Source organism: Marmota monax, unplaced genomic scaffold, assembly GCF_021218885.2.
Source record: "Marmota monax isolate L192 unplaced genomic scaffold, Marmota_monax_Labrador192_F-V1.1 WCK01_AAM20220418_F8-fsc00145, whole genome shotgun sequence".
Taxonomy (NCBI): Eukaryota; Metazoa; Chordata; class Mammalia; order Rodentia; family Sciuridae; genus Marmota; species Marmota monax.
This window is the reverse complement of record NW_026695201.1, coordinates 5,145,824-5,159,764: the sequence shown is the minus strand read 5'-3', so window position 1 is coordinate 5,159,764 and position 13,941 is coordinate 5,145,824. Positions and strand designations below refer to the sequence as shown.

Below are 13,941 nucleotides of genomic sequence, written 5' to 3'. Positions count from 1 at the left end.
TTGATAGGCAAGAAAAAAATGTACAAACTCTTAAGAAGCTGAAATTTAACAGGCAAAAATGTAAAAGCCCAGCTACTAGGAGGCTGAGGTAACAGATTTACAAATTTGAGACCAGCCTGGGTAACTTGATGATACCCTGTGTCAAAATGAAATTTTTAAAAAAGGGTTGGAGGTATATCTCAGTGGTAGAGTGCTTTGTAGTACGTGGGAATCCCTGGGATCAATCTCCAGAGAGAGGGAGGGAGGAAGGAAGGAAGGAAAAGAAAAGAAATTCCATACAACTATTATGATGAGGACAGGGTGAAACATAGATATATTTGAAAAAAAAAATTGTAGGTTTTAATCAAATACAAGTATGATGAATCAAAGGTGAAATACAACTGCTCCCCAAACTCATGCCAATTAAGGTTGAATTAGGACACAATACCGGAAGGAAGTTGTACAGGAGAATTGCTTGAGTCCAGGAGTTCAAGTTCAGCCTGGGTAACAGAGCAAGATCCTGTCTCAAAAAAAAAAAAAAAAAGGTGGAGGGAGGGTCTGGGGATGTGACTGAGTGGTAGAGCAACCCTGGTATCTCTAGTATCGCACATGTGCACATGCACAGGTGTGTACACCCACCCACCCCCACACACAAGAACACAACAAAAAAAGATGATGAATTTCATTCTCTATCTTCTGACCACAAGCACCTTCACCTTCAGTGCTGTGTTCCATTCTGATTGTTTTGAACCTAGGCCATGAGTCAGTTGATGGAGGGTTTGCATGCATTTCTATAAACTGGTGGGGAGAAAATACAGGGGTATACAGCAAGTCTCCAAAGACCTAGAAGCCTACAACACAGAAGAGGGATTAGACTTTTTCTCTGAGATTTAAGAATACTGAATCAGACCAATAATTGAAGGGCACAGATTCTGGAACATGAACAGAAAGAAATTTCTAACATTCACAGCTGTCTAAAACAGAAGAGATCATCTCCAGACATAATCAATTTATCTTTGAGCATTGCCATACCAAAGACCTATTTTGAATGCTTTCATATGCTGAACACATTATTAAGCACTTTGCATAATAAATGATTCTTTCCCTCAGATGAGAAAATTACAGTTTGAAAAAAAGCCAACAAATAGTATAGCTAAGAAGAACTGGGATTATACCTTTCTTAGTGATTGGGTGGCTTATAAAGCCAGAAACTTATTTTCACAGTTCTGGAAGGTGGGAGGTTCTAAGATCAATGCATAGCAGATTTGGTGTCTGGTGAGGGTTTGCTTCCTTGTTCATCAACAGTTACCTTTTGTCATGTCTTCATATAGCAAAGGGGCAAGGAAGTTATCTGAGACCTTTCTTATATGGGCACTGATCATATGTATGAAGGATCCATCTCATGATCCACTCACCATAGATACCCCTAATGACATCATACTGGGGATTAAGATGTCAATATATAAGTTTTGCAGGGGCACAAATATTCAAACCATAGCAGCATCTATGTCCACCTATCTCAAAAGTCCACACTTACAAAACATGTCTTTCTCTTTTTATGAATATTTTCAAGTACGCATAGAGGGTTAGGATGTTAGGACATTCTTATGAGTAACAACGTCATCATCATCACCATCACCACCATCATCATCCTAGTTGAATACCTATTCACCTAAAGAGTTTTGTGAAAATTTTATACCACCTATGTAACCGATCTGCATCTGTCTTTCTTTACATCTGGACGCAGTGTCTATCAGATTTACCTATAAAATCAGATTCTCTTTATCTATAATGAAAGGCCATTGAATGGAGGTAAGGAGGGATGTAATATTTTTGACAAGACACTCCCTGGGATTGGTTAGCACAAAGAATGATGACCCCAAAACAGAGAATATGAAAGCTGGTCATGACTTTATCTTGCCCCTTGGAAAACATGAATTATCTGAGGAACAAAGATTTAGGACCCTCAATGGTAGAAAAATCTTATTCCATGAAAAAAAATGAAAAAAAATTAACATAACACGCTAAGTGACATGGAAACATATCTGTTCTTTCTACAAACATGAAAAATACAGGGGGGGAAAATAACTGAACTTAAGACTAAGGGGAACAAAAATTAGAAAAGAGTTTAGAAGAAGTAGAAGTGCACAAATTGTAACTACTATAAAAGACACCTACATTTGAATCTGTGCTTACCAGAAGTATAAGACATTAGAGAGAGGGCACTGGTCACATAATCATTAAGAAGGCTTTGGGAAAGTTATACAGTATAGTCAACACCACTACGAAAGGCCTATGAACCAAAGGCCTATGATCTATGATCAGCAGCACACAGATGTGTGTTACTTTGAAGTACTCCTTCCTCTAACAGAATCCCTATTACATCAATGGCTTTATTCCTGGTAAAGAATTTCCTACTACTTCTTGGGCACTTCCTATTTTTGTCAAACTTTTAATTGAATTTTGGTTGTGAAGTGGATCTACTAAAGTATGGAGGATAGTAAATGACAATTTATTGACATTATAAATCAGAAAGAAGATCTGGTTGGAGGGGTACATTTGTGTAGCTTAACTCATGCCCAAAGTGGTCTTACTGCTGGGTGGCTCAGGAGAGTTGACTCAGCTTCCACAAAGACCTCAAGAGGCATAAGAGCACATGCTTGGATGGATTTTTTTCTCTGTGTGGCAGCACACATTAAAAGGGTATGTGGCTTCAAAATTTAAGGGAGATCAGTAAAGTAGAGGAAAGGGACCAGAGGGAGGGAGGAAGGGAGGGAAAGGTGAAATACTGGGAAATGATACCTGCCAATTACATTGTTATATTGCACGCATATACAAACATGTAACAACAAAGTCCACCATATGATACGTACCACTATAATGCACCAGTTAAAAAATATGGAGGTAAAAAGGATATGTGGCTTCAACCACTGTGTCCTGACTAAAATTCTTCATAGAGCAATATGTATTATCCTCACAGTAACTGAAGATTAACTGGCCCAATCCTTGATTTCCAACTGTCACTCTGTACATTGCATGTATTGCATTAGCGTCCAGTTTACTCCTTAATATAGTGGACTGCATTAAAAATGAAAATTTTGCTTCTCCATGTGATGATAACAGGTGGCATCATAGTCTTACAGATTTTACAAAGATCACTGTAGAACTGTTGGGAAGGTTGTTGCACAAAAATTGGCCTAAATAAAGTTTTCACTAACTTACCCTTTTGTAGTTGCATTCTCTAACTTTCTATTATATGACATTTACTTTTATGACAGGATCAACAGAATTAAACCTGAGACTAACAAATTCATTAGTTTAGAATATTGGAAGATTCTTTACCAGGTGGACTAACCTACCCATACTAATACTCTATTGGCTCTGAAACATTCCCATCACAGATGGGTGAAGAAAAATATATATGAAGAAAACCTCATATTTGGTCCAGAAAATAGAATAAATGTAACAAATGGCTCTAAAAGAATGGGTAACGTTGGGGTATGCTATAGAGACAAGCAGGGGAGCTAGTCACAATCAGCCACAGCAACACTAATACTGACATGAACTCTGAAAAATCCATGAGATTTCTCTATGCAAAGGTAGGGCAGAAAGAATGGTTTATAGCCAGGAGTGGTGGCATATGCCTATAATTCTAGTAACTTGGGAGGCTGAGACAGGAGGATCACAAGTTTGAGGACAGCTTCAGTGACTTAGTGAGGACTTGTCTCAAAATTAAAAGACTGGGGGTATAGCTTAGTGGTAGAGCACCCCTGGGTTTGATTCCCAGTATTACAAAAATAAAATAAAAAAACAGAATAAAATAAAATGGGAAAGAGTAGTTCATAAATCTTACTGAAAATACAAAGACAACTGAACCGCCAGATCAGGGAAAGATGACCCTGTACATTCCTTACACTAGTAAGGTAAACAGAAAGGATGATAACAGATGTTTTCCATTTAAGCTCACAGAAAGATACCTCCCATGTGCAAAACGGAGCTGATCACAGAGTAACCATGGAGACACCTTCCTTTATCAACATGTAATTTGGGTTGGATTCATGATAGAAATATTTCTCCACAAAAAAGGAATAAAATGAACAAGATTGTATGCAAATAGTTTAATGGGGTCCTTAAAAAAAAAAGAAACAAGATCAATTCAATGGTCAAAAAAGTTCTGTGGTTTTGGCAGTGAAATAATTATAAATTCACAACTGAATAAATGTGAAAGTTCTTAATTTGGCCCCTGCTCACACATGTCTAATCTAACCTCTATATTATAGTGTGGATCTGGACTGTTCATCAAAGGCTCATGTGTTTAAGGCTTGGTCCCCAGCCTGTGGCACTACTGGGAGGTAGAAGAACCTTTAAGAAGTGGGCCTAGTGGAAGTTAGGGTGATCACCGGGGGTATGCCCATGGGGATATTGAGACCCTGGCCTCTCCCCATCTAGTTGCTTCTTGGCTGTCATGAAGTGAGCACCTTTCTCCATCACCAGCTCCCCACCATGATGTGCTGTCTCATTACAGGCCCAAAGGCAATGATGTCGAGCCACCATAGACTGAAACCTCTGAAACCATTAACCCAAATAAACCTTTCCTTGGTTTACCTCAGGTATTTTATCATGGCAACAGGAAACTTGACAATCCTGTTTACATATAAGTTATTGTATCTACTGTCTGCAGATTAATTTTTCTTTGAAAAAGATCTTTATTTCATTTTTCTTATGTCCCTTCCTTTTAGTGGTCTCTGCTATATTATGAAGAATGCCTCTTCACAACATGTCTCTTTCTGGTAGTAATACTGGAGCAGAGAAATAAATGAATAAATAAGGAATAAATAAATGAATAAAGGAATAAGCTATGTGATGAACTGGGGTAAGAGGTCCAAGAAGATGGAAAGACCCTTGAATAAACAGTCAAGACTAGGAAAAGTAAGGAGTATGAGATAGAGTGGAATGATTAAGGGAGGTGATCATATAGGAAATGAAATTGGAGAAATAGAGGTCAGCCAATTGAGTTATGGGAGGCCAAAGTTAGGAGTGTGAACTTTATTATGAGAATACTCATGATGAGTTCAGAGAATAACTTAGTAAGGTCTGCTAAAGAAATGAATTATTAAAGTCCATTCAGAATCAATTATTTTACTAAACTAGGGCTGAAGTTCATAGCATGAATTAAGTGGAAGAAAAAACATGTTGCACATATTGACATTAAAATAATCATTACAGTGACCAAAGGTTTCCAATGCTAAAACTGAATTATAATCTTTAAAGTCATGGAAAAAAATAAAATTACATGTCAAAATTTTCTTTTCTAATGATGTCTTTGAACTTTAACCTTACCTACACCCCTCTCTCAGCTCCCCCCTTTGGTATTGGGGACTGAACCCAGGAGTGCTTTACCACTAAGTTACATCCTCAGCGTTTTAAAAAGCATTTTATTTTGAGACAGGTTCTCTACTTCTCCATTGATAAATGGATAAATAAATAAATATTCAGAATTAAGATGCTTTTAAAAAATTAGTTGTGCATTCCTATAATCTCAGCTATTAAGCAGGCTGAGGTAAGAGAATCACAAGATCAAGGCCAGCCTCAGCTACTTAGTGAGACTCTGTCTCAAAAATACAATAAAAAGGTCTCTCTCTCTCTCTCTCTCTCTCTCTCTCTCTCTCTCTCTCTCTCTCCTGAGGATCGAACCCAGGCTGCATGCATGCCAGGCGAGCGCTCTACCTCTTGAGCCACATCCCCAGCCCTCTCTCTCTCTTAAAAAAAATAAAAAATAAAAAAGATCAGTGAAGTAGAAAACAAAAGAGAATGAAGGGAAGAAAGGAAGGATGGGACAAAGAAAGATAGTGGAAAGAATCTGATATAACATTTCTATTTAAATATATGAAAATACCATAATGAAGCTCACCATTGTGTGCATCCACAGAACCTAATTTAAAAAATAACTATGGATAAAAGGCATAAAGATAAGTAGAGAAGAGGGAAGGGACCGGGGAATGGAGGAAGGGAGGGGAAGGAAAGGTACTGAAGACAAAATTAGAACAAGTTATATTCCATGCTTTTATAATTGTGTCAAAATGGATTCTACTGTCATGTATGAACTAAAAAGAACCAATAAAAATAAATTAAACCAACAAAAAAATTTGCTTCTAATAAGTAAAATATGATAAAAGTAACAGATAACAACTCCAAGATTAGGTTGCAGAGAGACTTCTATCATGGGCATTCTATTGTTTGGTGATTCTGACAGCCCATGTTATAAGCTATTCTAGTGAAAGGCTCATGAGGGAAGAAAATAAGTGAGGCCAGTGAGAAACTGTAGCTTTTAGTACAACATAGTACAACATCTTAGAAGAAATTGAATTCTTCCAAGACCCTCATAAGTGAGCATGTTTCCTCCCCAAACTGAGCCTTCTTAATAAGTCTATAGCATGAGGTGTGGCTTGTAATTTCATAAGAGACCTGGGACAGAGTCACCCTGATAATTTACATTTTTTTCTCAAAAAAATTGAGAAACAATAAATAAAGCTACCAAGTATTGGGATGATTTATTACATAGACATCTAAGTGACACACTGAGCTACTAATAAGTTTTAATAAAGTAAGGAAGTTAAACTCTTAACACTTGATCCAAATAGACACTTAAAACTGTCTGAATAATAGCAATAACAAGTTTGCTTGGATAGTTTTTTTAAGCTTTGACTAAGATTAGAATTAGCTTGAAAGGGCTAATTTGGAGAGGACAGGAAAAAAAATTAAAAGGTTATATAAATAAAAAATTGGTTCAGAAACTAAAAATTTCAGTTTAAAAGAGGCAGAAATATAAAGACAGAAGTAAATGATTCTCAAATCTGAAAAAATATAGGCTTATAATAGATAAAAAGTGAAACTGTAAAATAATTTTTAATAGTTCATTTTAGTTATATATAACATTGGGGCTCATTTTTATATAATTATAAAAGCATGGATAAAATTTGCTCTCAGTCCCCATTACTTCCCCTTTCCATCCTCTCTTCCCTTCCCTCTATTCTACTGATCTTTCTTTAATAAAATAATGTTTTTGAGAGCAATATTGGGTCCCTCACTGACACAAGCATACATAATCCCAGAGACTGGGGAAGGAAGCTAAGGCAGGAAGATTATCAAGTTTGGGACAACTTAGCAAGACCCTGTATTAAAATAAAAATAAAGAGGCTGAGGATGTAGCTTAGTGGAAGATGTTCAATTCCTTAGAACTGAAAAAAAAAAAAAAAAAAAAAAGAAAAGAAAAACAACAACAACAATAACAAAACCCTGTATTTTAGGGTAGTAGAGGTTGTAAAACAATCTATGTTGTTTCTATGAAAGTCTTAAATTAGAGTACAGTTGTATTTTCAAGGAATACAGTATTCATTGCAGATTACTTCATAACTACAGATACCTAAAAAATTTAGCAGAATGTCAGGAAACCAAAATTTCCTTATTCAGGAAACCAAAAATAGGCCTTGCTAGATAAAGAAAAAAGACAAAACTACAGAATAAGTGAAAAATATACAAATTATATATGTTATATTTAGAATATAAAAAGAACTCTTAAAACTCAATAATAGAAAGACAAATTATCCAATTAAAAAATGGGCAGCCTAGCATGTGCAAGGTCCTGAGCTAATTCCCTAGTTCTGCAAAATAAATAAAAATTTTAAAATGGACCAACAATCTGAATAGATAGTTCTTCAAAGAAGATATACAAATGACCAATAAATACACGAAAAGATGCTCAACATTTCTAGCCACTGGTAAAATGCAAATCAAAACTAACAATGAAATACTACTTCACACCCATTAGTTTGATTATAACTAAAATGGCAGATAATGACAAGTGCTGTCAAGGATGTAAAGAAAGCAGAACCCTCAAACACAACTGTGGGGATGTAAAATGGCAGAGTTGCTGTGGGAAACGGTTTGGCAATTACACAAAAAGTGAAACAAATTATTGTACGACCCAGTAATACCAAGAGAATATTATTCATCCAAAGAATGAAAAACTGATATATATTACAACATGAATAGACCTTAAAAACATTAAGTACTAAGTGAATGAAGCCAAACACAAAAGGTCACATATTGTATGACTCCATTTACAGGAAAAGTTCAGGACAAATTCATAGAAAAAGAAAGCACATCAGTGGTTAACAGAGGTGGGGGCAGGGTGAACTGGGAGTGACTGCTAAAGGGAATGAGTTTCTTTTAGGAGTGATGAAATGTTCTAAAATTTACTGTAGTGATGGTTGCACAGTGCTGTCTGTGAATTTACTAAAAACCACTGAATTGTACATTTTAAATGGGTAAAATATAGGATGTGAATTATCTTGATAAAGTTATTATTTTTTTTAAAAAGTAGTATAAAAAGAATAAGGCTCACAAAGTTTAAAAATAATTATTCAATGTGAAAAAGACACTAGAAAGCAACCCAATAACTAGTTTTTAATAACATAAAGGGATGTTAGCCATTTTTTCTCTATTTCCTTTAAGTTTAAGTAAAGATATCATATTATATAGCTGTAAGAATTATTTGTTGTTGTTGTTGTTGTTTTGGTACTGGGGATTGAATCCTGGGATGCTTTACCTCTGTGCTACATCCCAGCCCTTTTTATTTTTTGTTTTAAAACAAGTTCTCACTGAGGACCTTGCTAAGTTGCTGAGGCTGGTCTCAAACATGTGATCCTCCTGCCTCAGCCTCCCAAGCTGCTGAGATTATAGGCATGCACCATCATGCCCAACAGCTATAAGAACTTTTTAACAGTAGTGTTTATTAGTAAAGGGCTATAGTTTAGAGGTAATTCAATGATTTTTCTTTTTAAAGAGAGAACAAACATTAAACTTTCTTAGAACTAATTCTTGGAGGCCATGTTACAGGAACATGTTTTAAATGAAATAGTTTTTATAATAAAGTCCTTCAGATTATTTCAGAAATAAAATCTTGTGTTAGATCTAAAATTTTTACATCAAAGACGATTTTATTAAAGTAAATATAGTGTAGTTTGAATTCTTCTGGTCTCATTTAAGTATAGTCATTCCTGAAGGCAATGGAAGTACATCCTTGTCTCCAAATGGCTCCTTCAACCTTTCTCTGTACAAAGTTACATCCTCACTTTATTTAAATGAACACTTTGCTACTTCTGTTAATATGGAAGTATCAAGAATTTTTCACTTTGTAATAAATGTGAAGAGCCTTGTATTCATATTGAAATAAAATTATTTTTGTAATTCCTTATCATAAAGGCAATTTAATCTTCAGATGCTGAATACTAAGAAATGAAAAAGGCTCTCATAAAGAAAGAAGCCAAAAACAATGATGACAAATTCAATGAGTATTTCCCCTGCTGCAACTTGAATGCCCAAACTGTACAGTGTGGGAAAATACAATTGTTTAAAAAAACACTAAGTGGGAGGTAGAGATCGAATTTTTTGGATTCATGGAAATTTACTGTCATAAAAAAGTAAGCTCATAATTTATTTTTTCTTTCTAAAACATACAACCAACTTCAAAAAAGACAGTAATTATCTATAGCCTATCATGCACATGTAACAGAATTTGAGAGATAAGAGGGGGATATTAAAATGATTTATATCAACTTTCTCATTTTATAAATAAAGGAACTAACTGAACTACTTGCTAACGAGAAACACATCTTGTTAAAGGATAACCAGGGTGAGGAGTAAGGGTTTTGTCTCCAAGTATGGGTTGTTTCCCTGTACATTATGCTGAAACTTTACCTATTATAGAGATGACGGTTCTAAGACCTGCTTAGTGCAATGGCCCTCAAATAAAGGTTATATTCTCTAGGATCTTATTAAAATTTCTGAGAATACAAATTATTAGCCTTTGACTGTGTTTTTGTCCAAAAAGAAAAAAAGATAGTTTCTCTTCTTTTGTGGACATCAAGGCCAAACTCACTATATTTTTCCTTCGGTTTCTTGCTTCTTGGTTGCTGTGTTTAAACTTCTCTGATTATTCAAAATACTGCTGATAGAAGTTTTGGACCACTTAGCACCAGATTTCCTTCCTAGATTTAGAGACCTCCTCCCAAGGGAGGCTTCCACCTTCCACTATGCAAGTGTAAAATACCTGATACTTTATTTTCCAGACTTCCTTGTAACAAGGCTGCAAACATGTGACTTAGGCTTTTCCAATCAGATGCACTAGCCCAGGCCATAAAGCTATCATGACTCTTCTGGGATGAAAAGTAGCTCTGATACTTTTCATGGGCAGCCTAGCATGTGTAAGATCCTGGGCTCATTCCCTAGTACTGCAAAATAAATAAAAATTTTAAAATGGACCAACAATCTGAATAGATAGTTCTTCAAAGAAGATGTACAAATGACCAATAAACACACGAAAAGATGCTCAACATTTCTAGCCACTGGTAAAATGCAAATCAAAACTGGCAATGAAATACTACTTCACACCCATTAGTTTGATTATATCTAAAATGACAGATAATGACAAGCGCTGTCAAGGTTGTAAAGAAAGCAGAACTCTCAAGCACAACTGTGGGGATGTAAAATGGCAGAGTTGCTGTGGGAATCTAGTTGCAAAAGCCAGCTGTGGCTTTAGTTCTAGAAGTTAAGTTCAGAATCAGTGATATTGGTGGTTTCAGCCATGGTGTATGATCAGTTAGTTCTGTAGTGTAATTTGGGGCTTTGTTTTTATTTAAGGGACCTCCAAGTCAGATCCTTTGACCCTTTAAAAATTCAACTTAAGTTATCCAGAGTTAGTTTCTGTCACTCGAAACTAAGAAAACGGATTGATTCAAATTATTAAATAGAGATAAAAATGCTTTACTATATTATGAGTTTATCTGGGGCAGAGATAGTACATATAGTTTTCAACTATGTATCTCTCAGGTCATAAAACATGTAATTATTGCTTAATATATGTGGTTTGGTTGTTTATAAAAGCACTAATCACTTTACGGTATAAAAAAACAAGACTTCCTGGAATAAAAGGGAAAACATGACACCAGAAGGATAGTACATCTGCAAGAATGTGAAAACAGCAATATTAAGCACCCTCACAATGGGAGGCAGGAGATTTTTCATGTTTGTAGCCCAAATTCTTTAAATGAATCATATTAGCAATCTCTGTTTCAGTGCAAGCCAGGTTTCTTTGGAAAATACACAATATCATCTATAGAAACATAGACAGTAAATTTATTAATGAGAAGACAGACTTTATTTTTTTACAATTAAATGGTATATTTTATTTTAAATATAAAACTGGTTTATTGGAAAATCATGGCATTTGCAGGTAAATGGATGGAGTTAGAGAAGACAATGTGCTAAGTGAAGATAGCCAATCCCAAGAAACCAAATGCTGAATGCTTTCTTTGATATAAGGAGGCTGATCCATAGTGATACAGGGAGAGGGAGCAAGGGAGGAATAGACAAACTCTAGATAGGGCAGAGGGGTTGGAGGGGAAGGGAGTGGGCATGGGGTTAGAAACGATAGTGGAATGTGATGATCATTATTAACCAAAGTACACGTATGAAGACACGAATTGGTGTGAAAATATATATATATATATATATATATATATATTTTTTTTTTAATGTTTATTTTTTAGTTTTTGGCGGACACAACATCTTTGTTTGTATGTGGTGCTGAGGATCGAACCCGGGCCGCACGCATGCCAGGCGCACCCGCTACCACTTGAGCCACATTCCCAGCTCCGGTGTGAATATATTTTGTATACAACCAGAGATATGAAAAATTGTGCTCTATATGTGTAATAAGAATTGTAATGCATTTGCTGTCATATATGAATTTAAAAAACTGGTTTATTGGTCTGGGATGGGTTAGTTTATGAAAGTATATTTACTTAATAGAAAATATTTTTTTAAAAGGCTTTTGTAGGCCTGGGGTTGTGGCTCCGTGGTAGAGCGCTTGCCTGGCATGTGTGAGGCACTGGGTTCAATTCTCAGCACCACATATAAATGAATGAATAAAATAAAGGTCCATCAACAACTAATATATATAAAGGCTTTTGTATGTTTAAATGCCTTGGAAAAAGTAAGAAAACTTTGAAACTGATGTCTGCTAAATTTGTATGGAATTAATTTATTTTTAAAAAGTATCTTAGGTAACCTTAAAAAGCCAAGAAAATTGTAATTTACAGTTTCCCATCTGTTTCTTCATATTTTAATACAGTGGTGAAAAATAAAGTCTTTCTGACTTATCAAGGAAACTCCAGAGAAACTTGCTTGTGAGCAAATCTTATAGTTCATTTCTTTGTTGGCCATCATGCCAAATTTGTGCTTAATAGTAAATATGGCAGATGACTAGAACATAAACACAGGAGCTTTGCTTCTGAAATTATAGTAGCAAAACTAGTGTACTAGTAATGTAAACTACTTAGTCTTCAGGTAGTCATACATGGTACTTAAGGGAAAGGCTGAAGACACTACTAAAAGTTAGCACTTGGTCTACAGAAAACTGTGTGCAAAGACCATACAGAAAGTTCAATTATGGTTCTCTGAATTTCTCAGTCACCTCAACAGGAAAATGAGATAATGCATATCCCATAGAGGCTTTTGTAAGGACCAAATGCAAATTATATATGTTAAGGAACCCAGTAATATACTTAACTTACATAGTGGGTGCACAGAAAGGGAACTGAATCCATACTTGCAACCAAAAACTATTTAGTAATATAGGAGTGAATGGTGAAAAAGAAACTTTTCTAAAAAAATTTCCAAAATATTTAAAATCTTATAAATGCTTAATTTTATTTATTTCTATCCTTTCATTACAATAGTGTAGTTTATATTTACATACTATTTTTACCCATAATTCACTTGATAATTTTTATCTCATTGTATCCTGTATATTACCACTTTAAAATGGGAACATTTATGTAAATATCTCATTGCCAATTAGGGTGGTTTTTTTCTTTGAAAAACTGCAAGCGATATGTGGACTGCTCATTATTTTTTCCTATATTTTAATTGAGCTCAAAGTCATAGAGTAATCAGTGACAGAATGAGTTGGTCTTCCAATAGAAGACAGAAATTACTAACACATTTATGTTTCACCTTTCCCCATGCCAAATAATAAGTCATTTTGCTTTCAAATATAAAAATGATAGCTGCAAAGAATATGCTTGGTAATATATACAAATTTCCTTTCCAATTTAACTAAAGTTCTCTGTCTAGGGATCTAAAGGCTTGTGCTCTGTTCTTAGCTTGATTAGTAGCTGTGTTGGATCATTCATTCACCTTCCTCAACCTGTTTTCTTATTTGTATCATGAGGCTATTGTGTTAGATTGCCCTTATTTTTCCTCCCAGTACCAAGATTCTCTATCACTTACATATGTTCTACTTCCCAGTAAGTTTATTAACTCTTTGGTGGCAAAAATCAATCTTAGTCTTCTTTTGAACCCACACATTACTTAGCATAGTGCTATGCACTGAATTTCTGTAAAACTAAACTGCAATTATATTACAACATAAAAGCAAATATGACACCAAATTATATTTCATAGTATAAATTAAATAGTGATTGCAAAATAACCATTACTTAACATTTATAGTGGAGTCTTAACTATCTTACCTTTCGGTTAAACAAATTCTTTATTTACCTACTCTAGGCAATAGGAAGTTAGGAGGACTGACTAATAGGATGGCTTAAATGTGCAGTATTCTTGTACTCTATATACAAGCCAGCATGGCAGGCAGCCTCTAAGACACCTTTGCATGATTCCCCACTCCTGGTGTTCACACCTTCATACAGTCCCCTCCTACAATGTGCCAGGGTTGGTCTATGAAACTTAACAGCATGCAGCAAAAATGATGGTATGTAACTTCCAGGATTAAGCATTTTAGGAGCTCGCTCTCTCACACTCACTCTCTTATTCTCATGGATTAAGAGTTGTTTTCAGGGAAGCCATGTCATGCGCAGCCCCAGTGAGAGGCCAATA

At 35.2% G+C, this 13,941-nt stretch overlaps 1 protein-coding gene across 2 annotated transcripts in view; it reads right to left on the bottom strand.

Annotated features, from left to right (window-relative positions):
* Positions 1-13,941, bottom strand: part of Atf6 (activating transcription factor 6) — a 238,101-nt gene that overhangs the window by 27,888 nt on the left and 196,272 nt on the right. The window contains exon 16 of one of the 2 annotated variants that reach the window (XM_046428915.2): positions 428-499. The exons of the other annotated variant lie outside the window; for it this stretch is intronic. Coding sequence (XP_046284871.1) covers positions 428-499 — 72 coding nt within the window. The remainder of the gene's footprint in view (positions 1-427; positions 500-13,941) is intronic. 2 annotated transcript variants of the gene reach the window in all.